The sequence below is a fragment of the Primulina huaijiensis genome, chromosome 17 (assembly GCF_012295235.1).
Source record: "Primulina huaijiensis isolate GDHJ02 chromosome 17, ASM1229523v2, whole genome shotgun sequence".
Taxonomy (NCBI): Eukaryota; Viridiplantae; Streptophyta; class Magnoliopsida; order Lamiales; family Gesneriaceae; genus Primulina; species Primulina huaijiensis.
Genome location: NC_133322.1, coordinates 5423866 through 5447642, shown reverse-complemented (window position 1 = coordinate 5447642; position 23777 = coordinate 5423866). Strand labels below are relative to the sequence as shown.

Genomic DNA, 23777 nt, shown 5'->3' with positions numbered 1-23777 from the left:
CAATATAGAGTGCGTGGATTTGCGAGATATTCTGAACTTATCGCCTGTCTTCTTGTGACGGAAAAGAACAACGAGCTGCTAATGAGAAATCATCAGTCCCAACGCACTGGATCAACAGCATTTCCAGAAGTAAACGATGTAAATAAAAATGAATTTAAACTTGAGAACCAAAATCAAATTCAGAGACAAAGTTTTGGTCGTGGTCGTGGTCGTGGTCGTGGACGTGGAAGTGGTCGTGGTCGTGGTCGCGGCCGTAGTTTTGAAATTAATCGAGATAGTTACTTATATAACTCATTTCAAAAAGGCGTCACGAACCACCCACTGAAAAGGCATCATGAGAAAATGAGTGTTAATGAAAATCACTCAAAATGATTTGAAAGTTCTTGTTTTAGATGTGGCACTCCAGGATATTGGTCTCGTATTTGTCGAGCTCCCGAGCACCATTGCAAGCTCTATAAAGAATCAATAAAGAGGAAAGAAAAAGAGACTAACTTCACTGAGCGTAGTAACTGTTTGAGTGATTCAACTCATTTTGATGCTGCAGATTTTCTGAATGATTTATCTGGAAATGATCAATATGCTGGTGGAATAGAAATGAAAAATATTGATGCTGCAGATTTTCTCAATGATTTCTCTGAAAATGAACAATATATTGGTGGAATATAAATGTAAAATAATTTATTTTTCATGTACTCATATGATAATGTTTTATTGTATAATTATAATATTCCTTATATTTTTAATAAATTACATATGTATTGTCAGTAATTTTTTTCATTGCATATTTTTTGAAGTTTAAATATGGAAACTGCTATGAACAAAGCTAAACAAAGAACTAATATCATGGAAGTTTGCATACCTGATAGTGGTATAACGCACACGATTCTTCGAAATAAAAGATATTTCTTGGAACTAAAACCAACAAAAACAATGGTGAATACAATATCAGGTCCTGTAGACTTGATAAAAGGTTTTGGTAAAGCACATTTTTTGTTACCAAATGGTACAAAATTTCTGATAAATGATGTTTTGTATTTACCACAATCGAAAAAAAATTTGTTGAGTTTTAATGACATATATTCCGGATATGGCCGACCAGAGTCGCTACGTTAAGAGCTTAGAGAAGAAGTTAAAGAAACTCAAGTGGCATAACTACTGCTTAGAGCTGGACAAAGATGAATTACAGCGTAGAGCAGACTGCTTAAGAGATGATGTTCAACGTTATGCTCACTATCTGCATGAAGCAGAAGAGAGGAATAGGAAGGCTCAAGAAGAGTTTGAAACCTCTCAAGAGACCTTTGCAGAGTTCATCGAGTTACGTGATAACTTGGTTGAGAAGATCCAAGTGCTTAAGGATCAAAATCACCAACTTGTGCACCAGCATAACCAATATAGTGAGCAGACTAATGCTAAGATTCATGAGTTGCAGAGCACTGTTGAAGTTCTTAGTGACCAAAATGCAGTTCTGCACGGTCATATTGAACATCTGGAAGCAGTAATAGCCAACCATGAAGAAGAACCTGAAGAGGATCCCGAAGAAGAATTAGAAGTCGAAAAGGATCCTATGGATTTAGATTTGGGAGAAGTGATAGATTAGACTATCAGTAGTAGTTCTTTGTAATACCACTTGTTCCATTTGCATTTCTGTTTTCATTTTCGAAGTTCTATTGTAATTGCACTTTCTTGGGAAATCAATAAAATTTATTTTTATCCATTGGTTTCATATTTAATTTTGAGCAATTAGTCAATCATTTGATTCTTTTGTTTAGTTCATATTCTGCCAAAACCTTAGAACTTTCATAATTGTAGGATATGGACGGAAGACCAGTGAGAAACAACCGCAACCCTCGTTACAATAACCGCAATAACAACCACAATGACGAAGACGCACAACAACAACAACAACAACAACCACCAGCAGTTGGTCTCAGTCAGGCGGATCTGATGGCTATAGCCACGATTGTGGCAACCACGCTACAAGGGTTGGTCAACCCTAATGCTAACCAGCCACCACCGCCGCCGCCAGCTCAGAATAGGACCAAGCAGCACTATGAGGCTCTCCGAAGAGCAAGAGTCCCAAACTTCGATGGAAGCTCCGATCATGAGGTCGGACAAAATTGGATGAAAAAGGTGGAGAATCATCTTCGACTACTTGAGGTTCCACAAGGGATCAGAGTTGATGTGATTACACCATTTCTTGTGGATAAGCTGTCAAATGGTGGGAAGGAGTCTCACCAGCTATGTTAGGGACGGGACCTATCACCTGGCAGAGGTTCCGAGAGGCATTCTTGAGGCAGTACTTCCCGACAGCAATTCGAGTGCAGAAGCTGTCAGAATTTGAAAGCTTGGTTAAAGAACCCAACATGACAGTGGTGGAGTATTCATCCAAGTTTCACTCATTGGGAACTTAATCCCCAACCATCATGGGAGACGAGGCCTTAAAGATACATCGCTTCAAGAAGGGATTGAACAGCCGTATTCAATCTGCCCTTGCCGTTATCGAGCCCAACAGTTTTGACGAATTGATGGGAGCCGCCATCAGGGCTGAGAATGACATTAAGAGGCATGAAGGTGAGAACAAACTCAAACGTCCTCAGTCAAGCCAGTACCAACCGGGCCAACAATTCAAGAAGCCTAGGTTTTCAAGTAACCAATTCACCAGTTCTCTAGCCAAATGAACCACTCCTTCTCAATCAAGCAAAGAGGGAGTCAAGTGCCAAACTTGTGGATTCACTCACACTGGTGAATGTTGTAGGAATTCTGGAGCTTGTTTCCGTTGTGGAAAGATGGACCATCGCATTGCTCAATGCCCTCTTCCAGATCCAAGGAATGGTCCAGCAGGTGGAACAACTCAAAACAAGCCTAAGGAGAACAAGCCAAGTGCTCGAGTCTATGCTCTCACTCAAGAAGAGGCTGACAACTCAAATGATGTTGTAGCAGGTATCATTCTAATCAATAATATACCAGCTTATGTATTATTTGATTGTGGTGCTACGCATTCATTCATGTCTAAGAGATTTGCCAAGAAGTTAGGAACTAAGCCTGATAACTTAGAAGAACCATATAGAGTAGCAACTCCTGCAAATCGGACTTTGGAAACTCGCACTCTATATCGGGATATTAGTGTTCTCATAGAAGATCAGAAATTCCAGGCAAACCTGATTCAACTAAACATGGTGGAATTCGATGTAATTCTTGGAATGGATTGGTTAACCAAGAATCATGCTTTAGTAGATTGTCATAGAAAGATGGTAACCATCCAAGCTCCACACCAAGAGAAAATTTTATTTCATGACAAGACCAAAGAACGAAAGACTCTTCTTTCTGCTTCTCAAACTTGGAAAGCCATGAAAAGTGGAGAAGAAGTTTACCTAGCCATGTTAAGCGAGGTAAAACAAGAAACTGCACTTGCACTAAAAGAGATTCCGGTAGTACAAGAGTTTCCGGATGTCTTTTCTAAAGAACTCCCGGGCACAATCCCCGACCGTGAAGTGGAGTTTGAGATCAACTTGATTCCTGGGGCTGCACCGATCTCAAAAGCACCATACAGAATGGCCCCAGCAGAATTAAAGGAACTCAAAGACCAACTCCAAGAATTGTTGGATAAAAAGAAAATCCGACCAAGCGCATCTCCGTGGGGAGCTCCTGTTCTGTTTGTGAAAAAGAAAAACGGGAGTATGAGATTATGTATCGACTATAAAGAGTTGAACAAAATTACCGTCAAGAATAATTACCCTCTCCCGAGGATAGATAACCTTTTCGACCAGTTTAAAGGAGCTAAGGTCTTTTCAAAACTCGATCTGAGGTCAGGATACCATCAACTGAAGGTCAAAACAGAAGATATTCCTAAAACAGCCTTCAGGACGAGATACGACCATTACGAGTTTTCGGTAATACCGTTTTGACTGACCAATGCCCCCGCAGCATTCATGGACCTCATGAATAGAGTCTTCAAACCTTACCTCGATAGGTTTGTGATCGTGTTCATGGACGGCATCCTTGTGTATTCACAAAGTAAGGAAGATCATGAGGAACATCTTCGTCTCACCTTCCAGACGCTTAGATAAAAGAAATTGTACGCCAAATTCAAGAAATGTGAGTTCTGGCTAGAGAGCGTCACATTCTTGGGTCACATAATATCAGTAGCATGAGTATCTCTAGATCCTAAAAAAGTAGCAGCAATCTCAGATTGGCCTAGACCAAATACTGTAACAGAAATTCGAAGTTTCTTGGGATTAGCAGGCTATTAACGAAAATTTTTTGAAGGATTCTCTTCAATAGCCATACCCTCACCAAGCTCACATAGAAGAACTCTAAGTTTCAATGTAGTGAAAAATGTGAGCAAAGCTTCGAGACTTTGAAGAAGAAGCTTACCTCCACTCCGGTGTTGGTATTGCCAACTGAAGGAAAAGACTTCACCATCTTCAGTGATGCATCTAAAGGAGGTTTAGGATGTGTACTCATGCAAGAGGGAAGGGTGATTGCATACGTGTCAAGGCAGTTGAAGCTATATGAACAGAATTACCCAACACATGCCCTCGAACTAGCTACAGTGGTGTTCGCACTAAAAATTTGGAGACATTATCTTTATGGAACCAAGTGTGAGATTTTCACTGATCACCAAAGTCTCAAGTATTTGTTCACTCAATAAGAACTAAATATGAGACAGAGACGGTGGATTGAACTCTTGAAAGACTACGACTTGACGATAAACTACCACCCAAGCAAAGCCAACAAGGTAGCAGATGCCTTAAGTCGAAAGAATATGGGTAAGGTGATCCTGGCATCACTTTCAGCACAACCTTGTCTTCGAGAGACAATCAAGATAAGTCAAGATATGGATTCCGCCTTGGTGAAACTGAAAGAGCAAGCCAAGGAAAGAAAATCACAAGATTTCGAGACAGATAATAAAAAAATCTTGTGGATGAAAGGACGATTGTGTATACCAGACATCGATAACCTTCGACAAGAAGTAATGTCTGAAGCACATAAGTCAAAATTTTCAGTCCACCCTGGAAGTACTAAAATATACAGAGATTTGAAGAAAAGTTTCTGGTGGAGTGGAATGAAGAAGGATGTGGCAATATTTGTTTCCAAGTGTTTGGTGTGCCAACAAGTCAAAGCAGAACACCAAAGACCTGGTGGACTTCTTCAACCATTAGAAATCTCGGAATGGAAATGGGAACATATTTCCATGGATTTTGTAGTTGGTTTACCAAAATCGAGACATGGTCATGATGGAATATGGGTAATCGTAGATAGACTCACAAAATCTGCGCATTTCTTACCTGTCCGCATGAACTATAATTTGGACAAGCTAGCCACATTGTACATGAATGAGATCGTACGATTGCATGCAGTTCCAGCTAGCATACTATCCGACAGAGATCCTAGATTTACATCTCGATTTTGGAAGAGCTTTCAACAAGCTATGGGGACTAAAGTTACTCTTAGTACGGCCTATCATCCTCAAACTGATGGCCAAATAGAGAGGATAATTCAAACTCTAGAAGATATGGTGAGAGCATATGCTCTAGACTTCAGTGGTAATTGGAGCGAACATCTGCCCTTAATCGAGTTCGCGTACAATAATAGTTACCACAATAGTATTGGAATGGCACCATACGAAGCTCTGTATGGACGAAAGTGTCGATCACCACTGTATTGGAATGAAGTAAGGGAAAAAGCCATCGTTGGACCCGAACTAATCCAAAAAACAGTGGATACAGTTGCTGTGATCAAGGAGAGATTAAAAGCTGCACAAGATCGACAGAAAAGTTGGGCTGACTTGAAAAGAAGACCCGTGGAATTCGAAGTTGGAGAAAAAGCTTATATGAAAGTGTCACCCATGAAGGGTGTAATCCGATTCAATAAGGCTGGGAAACTGAATTCCAGATACATCGAACCATTTGAAATTCTTGAGAAAGTGGGAACACTTGCTTACAGATTAGCGCTTCCACCCGACTTGTCGAGAATTCACAATGTATTCCACGTGTCACAATTAAGAAGATACATTTCCGATCCAAGTCATATTCTTGACGCCGGACCACTGTTGGTTGAAGGAAATTTAAATGAAGAACTGAAATATGAGGAAATTCCAATTCGGATTGTGGATAACAAAGACCAAGTACTGAGACGACGAACTATTCCATATGTCAAAGTACAATGGTCCAATCAAACCAAAAGAGAAGCTACTTGGAAATTGGAAGAAAAGATGCGAGAACAATACCCTTATCTCTTTGAGGATCATGTATAGCCAAGTTTAGAGGACGAAACTTCTTATAAAGAGGGAGGTGTGAGAACCTGAATTTCCAGCAGTAGCTAATTTCCAGCAGTAGCTAGCATTTTTGCAGCAGCTAGCAAAATTCAACAGCAAGGCAAAAAGTTCAGCAGAAGCTAACAATTCCAGCAGCAACTAATATTTCAGAAGTTGTTATTTTTCCAAAAGATAGAATCCAGCAGCATAAAACAGATAGAATCCAGTAGCAGAAGAGTTCAGTAGCGCAAGATTCCAGCATACTGTTACTAATTCAGCTTATGACTTATAACTGAAGCATTTAAACAAGGAATAAAGGCTGCTAGTGTCAGATTATGGTCATTAATGGGGAGGCTAACAGTCAGAATTTTTGTCTATAAATAGCACCCTCAGATCTCTGAAATGGTGTTATACAAATCTTGAGATTATTACTTGAATTTTCGAGCAAAGAGAGTGCTGATTTTTTAGCAGTAGAAACCAGTAGCAAGAACAACCAGATTTCCAGTAGACTCCAACTGAAACTCTAGCAAATTACGGTAAGTGGACTTACGTATAAATATCTTGAAATCAGTTTATAATTTCTGTTTTAAAGCACAATTTCTGAATGTTTGATTTCTGATATATGATTTTGAAGCACTAAAACTCCCTAGTGAACTAATGATAGGAATATATATTCTGAACATCTCTGAATTCTGATTTCTGATTCTGGCCTCACCTCTTAGAGAAGAGAACATATAGGGGACTGATATCAGTTTAGCCATGAAATTCATTAACGTGCTCACTGCTTACTAATTCTGATTTCTGTTCTGAAACCTGTGATTTCTAAATTCTGATTTCTGTTATGAAAATAAGAGTTTTCTGTATATTATTGTATTTCTGTTTCTGTAAAAATGGTGTTTGAAAACTGGGAGTTATTCTCGCCCCTGCTTACTGAGTGACAACAATATCACTCACCCACAAAACCCATTTCAGATAAGAATACTGAAGAAATGTTAGAAGAAGAGGAGCAGATCCAGTTCTGGGGCTGGTGATGAAGATCGTTGTTCTCAGTTCTGATTTATATTTTATATTCCGCGGCATCTGTTCAGACATTGTATTTTCTGGTTTTACATTTCCGCTGTAAAACATTATTATTTGAGTTGTATCAGACAATGAATATTCAATATTATGAATAAAAGACTGGTTTCTGAAATTCTGTACTTCTGAGGCTTGTTGTTATCGAATGTAAATTTGAGAGCAACGCCGGTGTCGACCAACCCCGTCTCGGGGTGTGACAAAGCCTGTGATACTATACGAAGATAATTCTCCATGTGTTGCTCAAATGAAAGAGAGATGCATAAAAAGCGACAGAACTAAACATATTCCCCCTAAGTTATTCGCATTCACCCAAGAACTTGAGATGAATAAAGATATTGATATTCATTACATTCAATCAAGCAAAAACTCATCAAATCTCTTCATAAAGGCACTTCCTACGACAATATTCAGAAAACATATATATACCGCAATCTATGAAATTTGTGAAAAATCGTTCGTGTTAACATGAGGGAGAGTTTACGTGACTGCACTCTTTTTCCCTTGCTATTGTTTTTATCCCAATGAGTTTTTCATAGTAAGGTTTTTAACGAGACAGTATAAAAACACGTAATGAATACAATCATTGTATCATGATCATCATCACAAAGTGGAGTGTTGAAAATAAAAAGGTTGAATGTTGAAAATAAGAGTTGTAAATATTAAAAATTAGTGTTTGATAATGTATGTAATGATGTATTTATTTTTGGATTATTTCCAAAGCAATTCTATAAATAGGTCTCTCAATTTGTGAAGAAAATCACAATTGAGTAGAGATAAAATTTTATAAAGTGTGTAGTTTGATATATTTTGTGAGTTTGAGATTTTTACCGTAAATTTTTACTTTTAACATATACCATTTTTTTTGTTTTTAAAATCTAACTACTACTAAAAATAATAATAATTTCGCCCCCTAATTAATATTTCTAGTTTTGTCTAGTTCTGTACACAAATTGTAAGATTGAATGTTTGTCATTTTACTAAAATTTATAGGGAATAGTAAATGTGTAAATCGAATATTTTAAATTATAAAACAGCTCAAGTATCACGTTTCGATTATTGTACATTAGCTAGGGACAATTATTACACAACACGGACTATATATAAGGATGATGCTATACACATTTTCCCCTTCTTTTTGTTCTTCGTTATCTATGTACTTATTTTTTTGGTTCTTCGTTCATTATTTTAGTTGTCTTTATACCATTAAGTACATTATTGACGCCTTTTCATTATTTCATGATAGCACAAAATTCATTATCAAACACATAATATTCATTCCGCACAAAAAAAAAAACACATAATATTCGTATTAATAAAAACATATTCAACACATTATATTCATATGTTATTCTGTACCCGGAACTGCTAATTTTTACGATTAAAAAATTATACAAGGATAAAAAAATTGAAAATTTGAAGATCTGAAAATTTGAGAACATGGTTGGTGGTAGATATGGCTGGTTCATGCAAAGAAGGAAAATATCCCTANATATTTAAAAAGAGCCTAATTAGGAAAGAAATGCATGAGCTGCATGCGGCCCGCCATTTTTGTCCTCCAGTAGAGCTGCATTTAATGCTTCACTGTCCAGTAAACTGTATTCAATCATACTCCCAACTCCTTCCTAACCACGATCCCCCGCCCCCACGCCGCCTCGGATTATTCCATCCTACCCCACACATCTTAAAAAAGTGAAATCCCAACCATTCATATAACCCACACCCAGGATCAACGAACCTGCCTTAAAATTCAACAACTCGGGACTGCTAACATTAAATTCTGCGATGGTGAAAGTTTCCCGAGTGCATGAGCTCTTGTGATACGCAGTTTCTTGAAAAGAATCAAGAAAAAACCCAAGAAGAAGGAGAAATCAGAAAGCAAATTGGATTATGTAATATAATTACGTAAATTGGCAGAGAGAAGAGAATTTAAGGAGCCGTTAATGCGATGCGTTACTCAACCAACTCGTTTGACTGCATTTTCCCATTTCTCATGTGCTATTTTCTACTGACATTTAATGAATCCACCTAACAAAGCCAGCCGTAAAGTCCCTTTACTCTCTTCAACACCGACGTACTTTCTTTGTGAAAGTCTCTAGACATATAGCCCCAGCCATTATCATTTCCCATTTCGCCCATTTTCTTGGTTTCAGCCGTGGATAGATGTGGAACTCGGCGGAGAATATAGCCGCGCGTTCGGAGTCGTTTAGGGAGGACGGGGACGATGAGGAGGCGCTGCGGTGGGCGGCGCTAGAGCGGCTGCCGACTTACAACCGCGTGAGGCTCGGCATTTTCCGCAATGTGGTGGGGGATTCGAAGGAGGTTGAGGTGCACAAGCTCGAAGCTCAAGAGCAAAATGTTATCTTGGATCGGTTGATTAACTCGGTTGATAATGACTGGGAGAAGTTCTTCACTCGCATGCGACGCCGTTTCGATAGGTATATTATCTTTGTTTTTGTTTTTTTTTAAAAAAAAAAAAAACAGGGGACGACCTGTATGATTGATTCTTGAACCCGATATTTCGATTTTATTGGCTGTTGACCTTATATTGGATTATTTGTTCTTTCTGATTGTGGTAGGGTTAGACTGGGCTATTTTCTTTGGAATTATGATAATAATAATCGTTATCGTTGATTCTTTATTATGGTCAAATTTCATAATTGGGTTTTTATTGCAAAATAATCATAATCAAATAACAAATTGAAGATTTTCTTGAACTATATGATTTTGGGTGCTAGATTCTCAGGAAACTAAAGTTGTCACAACTCACTTTAATGGGATTTCCTCCATTGATCAAGAATTATCAAATCATGGTTCTGTGTAAACAGTTTGGTGGCTCGCTTTCATCCTACTGAAATTAAAACTGGTGCCGATTATCAAATTGCTAGTCTTGTTTCCGCGTATCTGATGTTTGGATTTCTAAATAATATGGAAGATTGGAAACCCATTAACCTTCTATGAATGATTATTGGATCATAATGTATCATTTGTGAGCAAGAGAAGATCAACGGTGAACGGTCGATAGGAATGTTAACTATTCCAAATATTCTTCAATGTCCTGGTTGATTAAGGCACGCGTAATATAACCAGTAAAATCTATCTTTGCTCCTTCAAACGAGTACGAGAATGTATAGTCCAGTCGATATGGCATGGCAAGGCAAGGCCTCCACATCACAAAAAAATTGGACTAAAATCTTGAATGGAAATCTGTTATACGGGTGCTTGTTTCTTCAATAATAAGATAGTAGTGGATCTTTATTAACAAGATGCTAATAAATCCTCTTTGGAAGCAATTCTACCTGAAAACAGTTATAGATTGGTTGTAAGCCTAATGTATTTTATAACTATCACTGCACACTACACAGTGTTGAATGGTCTATCATATTTCTTTGTTCTTATGAACAATTAAAATAGCTCAATATATGAGATTGTAGCATACTGGAACCAATAACTGATGATTATTTCAACTGGAATTATATTATGGCATTTCAGAGTTGACTTGGATTTCCCAAAAGTTGAAGTGAGGTTTGAGCATTTGACAGTTGAATCATTTGTTCACCTTGGTAGCAGAGCTTTGCCCACAATATCGAATTTTATCATCAACATGACAGAGGTACGACGTACGCAATCTTGAATTAGTTCCTGATGATTGTGTTCATTGTCTGACTTTTGTTTCTAATTGTGCTGTTTAAGGCCTTATTTAGACAGCTGAGGATATATTCTGGTAAGAGGAGAAAGCTGACAATTTTAGATGATGTTAGTGGGATAATTCGACCAGGAAGGCATGTACTGGTTTTTTTTCCCATTCATCTACTAGAGGATTTGTTCATATGTCTGATATTGTTGCTCTATATCCTCTTTAGATTAACATTATTATTGGGTCCTCCAAGCTCTGGAAAGACGACTCTTCTTCTCGCCCTTGCTGGACGTCTCAACTCTGATCTTCAGGTACATTAATTTGTTAGTAATGTCGTCATATTAATACTTTCACCGACATGGAATTGACTTCTGAAAGAAAAAATTTGATCTGTTTAAGATGTCAGGTAAAGTAACGTACAATGGGCATGGGCTGAATGAGTTTGTTCCTCAAAGAACATCTGCTTATGTCAGTCAACAAGATTGGCACATACCAGAGATGACAGTTAGAGAAACCCTCAACTTTTCATCTCGTTGTCAAGGTGTTGGGTATAAATATGGTAAGCCAGATAGTATTCTTATATATTAGATCAGGTACATTCTAACCCTGAAAGTTGTGACAGATATGCTTCTGGAACTTTCAAGAAGAGAAAAGCTTGCTGGAATAAAGCCTGATGAAGATCTTGATATATTCATGAAGGTAGACGAACATGCAAGATGTAGCTTTTCTTTTCTAAGAGATAAATTTCTAAAACTTGGGAGACTGTCTGATCAAACAGACAATAGGAAAACAGCCTCACCTAGACAGTCTGTGATCTGCCTTTTGTTCTAATTCCTCCTACACATCATATATTTTCCTACATCGACGATCACTTCATGTTATATTCAATCGTTATAATTCCTGCTCATTATCCACTCTTGGGTAGTCTTCATTCGATACCTTTCAAGATATCAGTTAAGAGATTTCTTTTACTAATTAAGAGACTCTATGAGTTGTAGATCAGATGAAACTAAAACTTCTAACATCAGTATTTATGTATGATGCCCTATATAAGAAAATCCAGCTTCAAGTTACATGCACAATTCTGTACAATTTAACTTGGCCCCATTCGCTTTAGTTCATTGATCATATTTATTTCTGTGTTCACTTCGACAAATCTCACTTTCGAAGTACCCACAAAGTTGAAGGTAGAGCACTTTGAAGTTATTTTCTTTAAATATCCTTAAACTTTATCATGTTCTCACTTTCAGCAGCTTATTTTACAGTCACTTAACGAGCACTTTATGTGAGTTGAAACAATCCTACCTAAAAAATATTTGAAGTAGCTTTCTTATCATGATTCAGGCCCTGTCTTTGGAGGGGAAGGAATCAGGCCTTGCGGTGGAGTACATCTTGAAGGTATTTTCTTGATGTTAACCATTAATAATGTTTGGATTCGCTAAAATATTTAAAATATCCTTTGACAATGAGAGAAACATCGTATTATAAGCTTGTAGAAATTTAATTTTTTTTGCTTTGTCTTCATTAAAGCTGCTGATTTACCGAGTATAGTAATTACTGCTTCCATTCGCAGCACATTTCTATTCTATCTCCTGCCATCCTCAAGATCTATGATAAAATTCTGTCCACTTTTCATTCCCTTTTCTTTACATGTCAACTTTTTAGGACACATTTTGCTCATCTGTGGCACTCGTGATTTAATTTTTTGTAAATAAATAGCATACGAAATGTAAGATGAAAATATATGTTGCACTTTTGAAAGTTGTGTTTTTTAAGTTCATATTTGCTTATTAAAAATGAGATTTTGCACAATATGCTTATTAGTTATTAACGGTCATTCTAAAAACATTTCACTCTAAAAGATTTTGGGATTGGACCTTTGTGCGGATACCTTTGTTGGAGATGAAATGCTTAAAGGGATATCTGGTGGCCAAAAGAAGCGCCTGACAACAGGTTTTGTTGATATTATAATTTCTTTGGGTTGATGGTTGTAGATTATGCAAACAAAAGCTCATTTACCATATCCATATGACAGGTGAATTATTGGTCAGCCCGTCAAGAGTGTTATTCATGGATGAGATATCAACAGGTCTTGATAGTGCCACTACATTCCAAATAATCAAGTATCTTAAGCATTCAACCTACGCACTTGATGGAACCACTGTGATTTCTCTGCTTCAACCAGCACCTGAGACATACGAGCTATTTGATGATATTATTCTCATGTCTGAGGGCCAAATCGTGTACCAGGGACCTCGTGCAGCTGCCCCAGAGTTCTTTTCATGCATGGGATTTCATTGCCCAGAGAGAAAAAATGTTGCGGACTTTCTTCAAGAAGTAGGTGTTAGATCATATGTAGGTTGATGGTCCCTAGGATTTTAAATATTCAAAAGATTTTTCTTTTATGCAGATCGTATCAAAGAAGGACCAAGAGCAATATTGGGCTCGTCTTGATCTTCCGTATCGGTACATACCAGTTGCTAAATTCGCTGAAGCTTTTCGCCAATACAACATTGGGAAGAATTTATCTGAAGAGCTGGATACCCCATTTGATAAGCGTTACAGTCATCCGGCAGCCTTGACGACTTCTCGATATGGTGTCAGGAAAACTGAACTACTTAAAATCTGTTTCGACTGGCAGTTGCTGCTTATGAAACGGAATTTGTTTATCTATGTATTTAAATTTATACAGGTAATGTCATTAGTAAAGTTTTTTTGACAAACGTACCTGTAGAAATATTTTCAGTCGGACTGTTGGAGAGTAAACATGGTCTTTGATCATGTCTTTAGATCTTCAGTTCTTTTTTTACTGATTCTCTACAATGATGATATGTGAAATCCTTTATGATGTATGTTCACCTGATACATGTATTGAACTTTCTTTTTCCAGCTCCTTCTGGTTGCTCTGATTACAATGAGTGTTTTTTGCCGTAATACGATGCATCATGACACAATTGATGACGGGGGCCTTTATTTAGGAGAATTGTACTTTTCCATGATCATTATGCTTTTCAATGGCTTCACAGAGGTTTCCATGCTTGTTGTCAAGCTTCCAGTTCTGTACAAGTACAGGGACTTGCACTTCTATCCATGTTGGGCTTTTACATTTCCTTATTGGCTGTTGAGCATTCTGACGTCACTAGTAGAATCAGGTTTCTGGGTAGCAGTGACGTACTATGTCGTTGGATTTGATCCAAATATTACAAGGTGAGACTTATTTTTAAAATTTTTATGGATGATGATGAACAGCATGCTGACAATCCACCATTAATATCAAATCATGCAGATTTCTTCGTCAATTCTTGCTTTTCTTTTTTCTGCATCAAATGTCTCTTGCTCTTTTCCGTGTGATGGGTTCCTTGGGCCGTAACATGATCGTGGCAAATACTTTTGGATCCTTTGCCATGTTGATAGTCATGACTCTTGGGGGATATATAATTTCAAGAGGTAAAAAACACTCTATGGCTCCCTCATCTAGATGTTTTGACCTTTCTTAAGATGACCACAAATTTGATAGTTCATCTCTTCAATAAACTTTGATAGATAGGATCCCTAGTTGGTGGATCTGGGGATTTTGGATTTCTCCTTTAGCTTATGCTCAAGATGCTGTTTCTGTGAATGAATTCCTTGGTCATGCCTGGGACAAGGTACCTATTTCTTATCATCGGGATTTGGACATAACCCGTATTTCAGATGTCTAAATACCAATTATAACTGTTCTATATGAATGAATTTGAAGAAACTAAGTTAAGAAGATTACAGAGATACCATGAGCATGGACAAAATACTTAAATTATGCATGTTCATGTTAAAAATTCTTTCAATCTTGAATATACAATCAACTGATTTACTGAATCTCTTGTTCATGTAGAGAAGTGGAGACAATTCGAATTTGTCACTAGGCAAAGCATTACTCAAAGCTAGAAGTTTGTTCCCAGAAAATTACTGGTACTGGATTGGTGTAGGTGCATTGATCGGTTACATAGGCTTATTCAATATCCTTTTTACCATTTTCCTCTGGAACCTGAACCGTGAGCTCTAACCTCCTTTAATACTCTAAATCACATCTTGATTTATCTTTTAAGCACCATATTTCTATCGAATAATGATATTAAAGTTTCTTTTTGTTCTGCTTTATTTTAAAATACCCTTAAGCTCTTGGGAAGCGTCAAGCTGTTGTCTCTAAAGAAGAACTCCACGAGAGAGAGAACATGCGGAAAGGAGAACCTATTGTCATCCGTCTTAGAGACTTTCTACAGCATTCTGGCTCATTTGCTAGTAAGATTATTCAAGTTTCTTAGTTTACGTGCCTGGTGGAATGGCCTCACTTTACTTGCACTTCACGTTTTCTGCCTATTTCACTGTGTTAGTTTATAAGTAGCATTCTAACATTTGCTCACCTTCATTTACTTGGCAACTCAGAGAAGAGTTTTAAGCAAAAAGGAATGGTGCTTCCTTTCCAGCCACTTTCTATGTCTTTCAGCAATATTAATTACTACGTGGATGTGCCCATGGTGTGTATGTTCTCCATCAATTATCAAATATCATCATCTCAATTTTTTGTCTTACAATAGACTGTATCCTAATTATTTCAGGAACTGAGGCAGCAAGGTGTTCCAGTGGATAAATTGCAATTACTGAATAACATCACTGGAGCATTTAGACCTGGTGTGCTCACAGCTTTGGTTGGAGTTAGTGGTGCTGGAAAAACCACCCTTATGGATGTATTAGCTGGAAGAAAGACTGGTGGAGTTATTGAAGGAACCATCAGTTTATCGGGTCATCCAAAAAAACAAGAGACTTTTGCCAGAATATCAGGGTACTGTGAACAAAACGACATTCATTCTCCCTGCTTAACTGTTCATGAATCACTTCTGTTCTCTGCTTCGCTACGGTTGTCCCCAGATATTGAGTTGGAAACACAAAAGGTATAGTTAATGGTGATTGCTGTTTTTAAATCTTTTATGAGTTAATAATCAGTCACATTTGCAGGCATTTGTTGAGGAGGTTATGGAACTTGTGGAACTTATTCCGTTGAGAGGAGCGTTAGTAGGCCTACCCGGAGTTGATGGATTATCAACGGAGCAAAGAAAGCGCCTTACTATTGCCGTTGAACTGGTAGCCAACCCTTCTATTGTATTCATGGATGAGCCCACATCAGGCTTAGATGCAAGATCTGCAGCCATTGTGATGAGGACAGTGAGGAATATAGTGAACACTGGAAGAACAATTGTTTGTACGATTCATCAGCCTAGCATTGACATCTTTGAATCCTTTGACGAGGTTCTACTTATCTTTGTCTCTATCTCTCTAGGGATCTGACTTTTGTCTCTCTATTTACGTACAAATGTTGAACTTTGGGCTAGTTTGGATACATGAGTATTTAATCTAAAAATTACATTTTATTAAGTAGTTCTATTTAAAATACATTAATTTTTTTAACAAACCTTTTTTTTAAATAGTAGAAGCTCTAAAAATCACCTTCTTCATTTTAGTTTTTTTTAGAGCTTTTAGTATTGATTGGATGCATTCAACTGTAGATTTTGTGTTGTTGATCATATTGATAGGTGTTATGCCTTGGTTGTAATTATGTCGGCCTACGCTGCAGCTTTTATTTATGAAACGGGGTGGAGAGCTCATTTATGCCGGTCCACTTGGTCCAAAGTCTTGCGATTTGATCCGGTATTTTGAGGTCTGACATTATGTGTTTTGTCTTTTCAATTCGGTACAGTAGTGTATCATGGAACTGTCATTGCAAACTCATGCTCTGTACTTTTATTTTGTTAGGATATTGACGGAATACCAAGGATCAAGAATGGATATAATCCGGCTACATGGATGTTAGAGGTTACATCACCAATAGAGGAAAGCCGCTTGGGCATTGATTTTGCTGAAATTTACCGAAGATCAAAACTATTTCAGTGCGTCCAACAGAAAATAGTTTTACCATTGAATTTGAATTTCTTTTGGGCATTCATAATGTTTTCACAAACTTGTCTCTCTATTGTTTTAGATATAATAAAGAGTTGGTCGAGAGGCTGAGCCAGCCAAGTGGCGATTCAAAAGAGCTTAATTTTCCTTCAAAGTATTCTGTGTCATATTTCGACCAATTTGTGGCTTGCCTTTGGAAGCAGAACCTGTCTTACTGGCGAAACCCACAATACACCGCAGTTCGCTTCTTCTATACAGTAATAATATCATTGATGCTGGGATCCATATGTTGGGGATTTGGTTCAAAAAGGTCTGTACATCACACTTGTTGTGATTCTATTAGTAAAAAATAGTACAGCTGAAGCAAGCTTGCTTGATATTGATCATGTCTCAAGAAAAAAAGCCAAGGTTGCTCCAACAAGATTAGATTCATTTAGATAATAAAATATAAAATATTATCGTAATTTTTTTGACAATCATTGTTTAAGTGTAGCAACTTAGCACTAAAACGTTCCTGGTGTTACTAAAATATATCTATTGTATCTTATAGTTGCCCAATTACATGTTTCTTAATGTATTGTAGGGACACACAGCAAGACATATTTAACGCTATGGGATCAATGTATGCAGCAGTGCTGTTCATCGGAATTACGAATGGCACTGCCGTTCAACCAGTTGTTTCTGTTGAAAGATTTGTTTCATACAGGGAAAGAGCAGCAGGAATGTATTCGGCTTTGCCATTTGCATTCGCTCAGGTGTTGCTTTCGCTATTATTTAGAACAAGTTTTAAAAAAAATACATTAAAATAGATTTGTAAAATGCTTGAATTATGAAGCCAGAAACTGTGGCCTTGTACTGCTGTGCTTTTAACTTCTCTTTAGAGAATATAAGAACAGTGTTTTTCAATTATCATGTCTAAATATAAAATTTGTTACGCTTTTTTTAAAAAAAATAAAACTAAAAGGCGTTGTTTAATAAGTCAATCTCTCCTGCAGGTTGCTCTCGAGTTTCCTTACGTATTCGCCCAGACAATTATTTACTGTGCAATTTTCTATTCAATGGCTTCCTTTGAGTGGGCTGTTTCCAAATTTTTGTGGTACTTGTTCTTCATGTACTTCACAATGTTGTATTTCACCTTTTATGGCATGATGACAACTGCTGTCACACCAAACCACAACCTTGCGGCCATTATCGCAGCCCCATTTTACATGCTTTGGAATCTCTTTAGTGGATTCATGATACCTCATAAGGTAACAAAGTAACACCGATTCGATCAAAATTATCTTCTTTTACGTTTATTTAATCTGTCAAAACTTGGAAGTCAGTTTGCTTAGTTAACCAACTTATGATCAACACAATGTGGGGAGAGAAACACTTCTTGTATAACATTTAATATCGGATGTCCGAGTTTCATATGTATTTCATGTAAGACTTACTCATGTTTTTATGTATGTACCTCGCAAGAACTGTTTGTCGAAGTGTGACATAGACATAGACCAAACCTGAGTTGCCTTCCCTTCCCAATATTCTGAATGTGAATATCCTTTTACTATTGCTACAGAGAATTCCGATATGGTGGCGATGGTATTATTGGGCGAACCCCGTTGCGTGGAGTCTGTATGGCCTCCTAGCTTCTCAATATGCTGACAGTGAGAAATTGGTGAAGCTTTCTGATGGAATCCAGTTAATGTCAACAAGGCTATTAGTCAAGGATGTCTTTGGATTTAGGCACGATTTCGTCGGCATCGCGGGAGTTATGGTGGTCGGGTTCTGCTTGTTATTTGCTGTGATTTTTGCTTATGCTATCAAAGCTTTTAACTTCCAGAAGAGATAAACTGGTCAGTTGGTTATTGATCGATCGATCGATCGAACCGGTAAATATTACATACGTCGGTATATCTTTTTTATTCTTTTTACTCTTGCATTGTAATAAATTTGTAGTTTTATTTTTTCCTGTTGTTGCAAAAGATGCAACAGTTCTTACTCTCCCATCCATAAATACAGTGAAATTGTTCCTTGACCACGAGGATGATACAGATTTGTGTTGATGAATATGTTTTAACATTAGATTAAGATAAATAATATATATGATTTTGTTGTACTTAGTGTATGTCTGAATGTTACTATATACCATATGTTTGAATTTGTCACATCTTTTCGATGATATTTCAACAAATATAACTCATACTTTTAATTTCAAATTTGTATATTCATCTGACATTAATGTCTCAAGTTTCAGGTGAAGTTTCGGGTCGAAATTTAATTATGATAAATCGCTTTCGTTCCTTGATAGAAGGAAAAAAAAAGGTTGTGTAGAATGATTGAACAAATTGTCTTTTGACTCATTCATCTCGGCTTCCAAATTGCATGATGTCGTATATTTTTGGGAGAATTTGATTTAGGGATGACAAATTTTCCCACAGGTTTGGAGACCCGTAAGGAAAACCGAAACAGGGGTGGGATCCCTGATTTTTTCAGGTTTGGGGATTTTTTGAAATACCCGAAATAGTTCGGAGAACCCGTCTCAAAAATAATATTAATAATAAAAATAATTTTAAAATATTAATAATATTATTATTATTATTATTAATATTATCATTAATAATAATAATAATAATAATATATAATAATAAGTTTTGGTTCGGAGAATCCTCGTACCCGCCCTCATCTTGCTCTATTAATTTAAATTTTAGTCTATGTCAAATTAATATATTTTAGAAAATTTAAATGATCTATTTGTATGTTTATAACATAATTTTAAAAACCCAATAAATCTCACTGCTTACTTAACCTTCTTTCATGAGCTTCTCCTCAAAATCTCAACTAAAATATTATTGTAAATTTAAATTACTCTCCATTTAAACATTTATTATTTTTCCAAAATTATGTTTATTTTTTTAACTGCTTGTTTTTATTGTCACTTTGGATAGAAGTTGGACAATTTTTTTTTTTTTTTTTTTGAGTTGGAGGAAGAAATTGTTACCATTACAATTAAGTTTTGAACCTTAGAACTCGTTTAAAACTTGGAACTTGGAGTTAGATGAATTATAAGTCATCGGCTATTTATTGAGTTGATAGACTAGAAAAGTGACGTACTGGCCAAATTTTTTCAAATATTTCGCTACTGAAATTTTCATCTGGCAAATTTTTTATTAATAATAAAATGAAGCGACCAATTTATGAATCTTTGCATATAATTTTCAAAATTATTTCGCTTTGATTTGTTTGGCTTTGATTAGAAGAGTTTATTTTGTATTAATTTGTCTGAAATTGTTAAGGAGAACAATTATCCTAATTGATAATTGAAATTGACATCGAAATATGCTACTTGCTACATAATTTAAAATCATAAAATAAAATTGTGAGATAGTCTCACAAGTTAATTTCGTGAGACGGATCTCCAAACCGACTTAACTCATAATAAATATTATTTTTTATGTCAATAATATTACGTTTAATGTTATGTATAGGTCGGGTCGACCTGTTACACGGAAATAGAATCTTGAAACTGTCTTACAAGTTACATACTCATTTAAAATATTTAGGTTGCACAATCACTACTTGTTTATAATTTTGATAACACAAAAACTTATATGATGAAGCATGTGACAGATATTAAACATATTGAGCTTATGTTCTTTGATTTATATGTTTAGTAGAGTTTAAAAATATAAATCATAGATTAATCATAATAAATGAAAAATTATTGAATTAAATCTTAATATTAAATAATCGTAAATTTTATTTATGTTTCAAAAAAGGAAAACTTACAATTAAAAAACACAAATCACACAATTTATCACGCCAACCCGACTACCACACAATGTGCGATTTCCTTTTTGCTTAATGGATTCGGCATAAACATTGATAAAGTCCCAAATATCGTCAAAATTATATTTTAGATATTGTAACTTATATGTTATTTTATTTTAGTCTTGTAATCGGTCAATTCATAGTTTCAGTTTATTAATTTGCCTTTTTAAAAAAAAAATTAGTCCTTTTCTTTAACGGAGTGCTAACGTGACATCAGACACGTAAGAAATGTATGTCACAACGTCTGCATTTTACAGTGGCACGTCATTATTTTCTGATGTCACGTCAGCACTTTGATTAAATATGATTGAAATCGAAAAAATAATTAGTAGACTAAGACCGTAAATTGATCGAAAAATTAATGATGTCGGGACCATATACAATTTTTTGAGTTTATATCGTTTTCTAGTTTTTAAGGGTTAGAATTTATTTTAATAAAAATATAAATATTAACTATGTATATATAGAGGTGTGATATTTATAGTATTATATTATATATTTTCTTGAATCAATTATAGTAATGTAATTATGTTTTAACTATCAATTTTAGTCATTCTCATTTTCATTGTTAAATTTTTATATTTATGTTTTTAAACACATACATGTTATGAGAGATTTTTAACCATGTAGTCATAAAAAAATAACATGATATTCGTTATTTAATTATCCGATAGAAGGACTAACTCGATCATTGAAATATAACTGTAGGATTATAATTGATTAAATAAAATATATAAGACTAAAAATATCAAACACTAATACAGATATAGCCAAAAAAAATCTAATATCTCGAATTATGTAGACCGGAGTAGGAAGATCCAATAGGCTCGTAAACATATCTAGGTAGTCGTAGACAACTAGCTCGTAAAAGAGTGATAAACAACAAATTTCGTGGGTAGTCACCTACGTCACAAAGAACAAATTTATCTTTTCGCCTACGAATTTCATCAATCGGGCTTTGTTTGGTATGGTTGGAAATAATCAAATATTATCTCTTGTTTTCATTTTTTTTTTATAGCGACATAGTTCATCATCGTTCAACATTTTATAACTATGTACCAATTTCATTTTTATTTAAAATAAAAAATAAAATGACATTTACACTAATAACCAATTTTCATTAACAAATGGAAAAACTCAAAGAAAAAGTCCTGAAATCCAACCATCATCGACCTTTCTACGCGAATTATCGAAATATAATGAATCTTTGCATTGTTGTATATTTTAAGATATTTGAGCTACATAATAGCAAATCAGATATGATATTTGATTAAAAAAAACATAAAAAAAAGAGTCGATATCACTAAACAAATATTTAATTGCTTTATTATTTATTTTAATTTATTGCTTTATAGTTTTAATCTTGTTTGTAGATCTTATGCACATTATGTTCAAATTTGATTGACTGGTTTCAATCTTTTGCTACAACATGAACAAAATTAATAATATCCAGATCAATGGGAACTACACTGTCTTTTTAAAATCGAGGATTTTGATTTTATGTGTCACATAGCCGCTTAGTTCTCCGAAACAAGAGATTAAAGTGTTTTTCTTCTTTTTTTTCCCAAAAAGTCGACGACGCATAATAATATATTTCTCTCGTCTCAAATATAAATATCATTTTTTCGCATGTCTCAAATATTTATCTAGTATATATATTTGATATTATTTTCTTTATTCTTTTATCAGTATATATTAGTTATTTCCAACAAATTTTTATATAATATTAGGCAAAAATTTGTGTTCGTATTTTGTGAGACAGATCTCTTATTTGGGTTATCCATGAAAAATTATTACTTTTTATGCTAAGAGTATTACTTTTTATTGTGAATATCGATAAGGTTGACCCGTCTCACAGATAAAGATTCGTGAGACCGTCTCACAATATACATACTCATAATATTAATTTAAATGGTTAATTAAATAAGGTAAAACAATAATTTCTTCAGTAAAACTTATTTTTCAATAATTTTTTTTATCTGCGCGAAAATAAAAATAAACCTAAATATATATGATTAAGAGAGTATAGTAGTTATTTCTTGTATATAGACAATATATACACACAGACATAATTTATATGGGACCATTGATTTATTTTATTGCTTTATTTTGGTTGTAAATGCTTTACCAAGCTTTTCACCAACTTTTAATTCGAGTTTCATGACTTTGTTCGATTTGCTTTACAAAGATCCATTTTTCAACTTAAAAAATAAAACTATATGTCATTCTTTTATTTTTATTTTTATTTTATTTTTTAAAAATATATTTTTATATATTTTACATCTCACAGCGTTGTCAATAATTTTGATTCAATTTTTCATTACTCCCAAAAAATATTCTAATATTAGATTGTATTCTAATTTAATATTAAAATAATATTCTAAATAATCTTCAAATTAAATTTTTTTATTAAAATAATATTCTAAATAATCTTCAAATTAAATTTTTTTATTAAAATAATATTCTAAATAATCTTCAAATTAAATTTTTTTTAAAAAAAACTGGATAAAAGAAACGTACTCTTAATTACATGACACGACATCGCATAACAAACAATTAATAATGTTAGATTAATTGTATTATGATTTATGCATCACTTTTTTATATACTTCTATAATTAATTAATTAGAATAACATGAACTATTTTTGTATTTTGAGTGAAAATTACTTGGAAATCTCATACAAAATACAATCCAAGCTATTTATATTTATTTATTGGGAAATAATTTATTTGTTCAACTAACTTCTTCATTTTTGTGATTAAATTCACCGAGTTTTCAAAGTTTGGTTTGGTACATTAGTTTTTAATTTTCGATTATTTTTGTCAAATGACTGATATGACACCGATAAGTGCTGACGTGAAATCGAAAAATGCTGACGTGACATTAAAAAAACCAACTTATTGGATGTCACGTCAGCAATCAAAACAGAATAGTCAAAAATTATAAGTTAATATATCAAACCAAACTTTGACAACTTAATGGAACAAAACCCAAAATTAGACAAATTAATTATGGACAAAAAAATCATTTTCTCTTAAAAACGAGGGTGCACCTTTGATATGGT

At 35.0% G+C, this 23777-nt stretch overlaps 1 protein-coding gene across 1 annotated transcript; it reads left to right on the top strand.

Moving 5' to 3' along the window:
* The first annotated feature begins 9108 nt into the window (after positions 1-9108).
* On the top strand, positions 9109-18999 carry LOC140962697 (ABC transporter G family member 32-like). Its single transcript, XM_073421650.1, has 24 exons — positions 9109-9768; positions 10823-10943; positions 11024-11112; positions 11194-11278; positions 11367-11526; positions 11590-11666; positions 12312-12365; positions 12830-12920; positions 13003-13304; positions 13378-13659; positions 13858-14174; positions 14254-14414; positions 14511-14614; positions 14839-14998; positions 15123-15245; positions 15390-15481; positions 15563-15895; positions 15960-16250; positions 16576-16659; positions 16755-16888; positions 16981-17208; positions 17482-17653; positions 17894-18148; positions 18460-18999. Exons 1-24 carry the CDS (start codon positions 9494-9496, stop codon positions 18730-18732), a joined length of 4263 nt encoding a protein of 1420 aa, XP_073277751.1. The 5' UTR covers positions 9109-9493; the 3' UTR covers positions 18733-18999.
* Positions 19000-23777: the final 4778 nt, after the last annotated feature.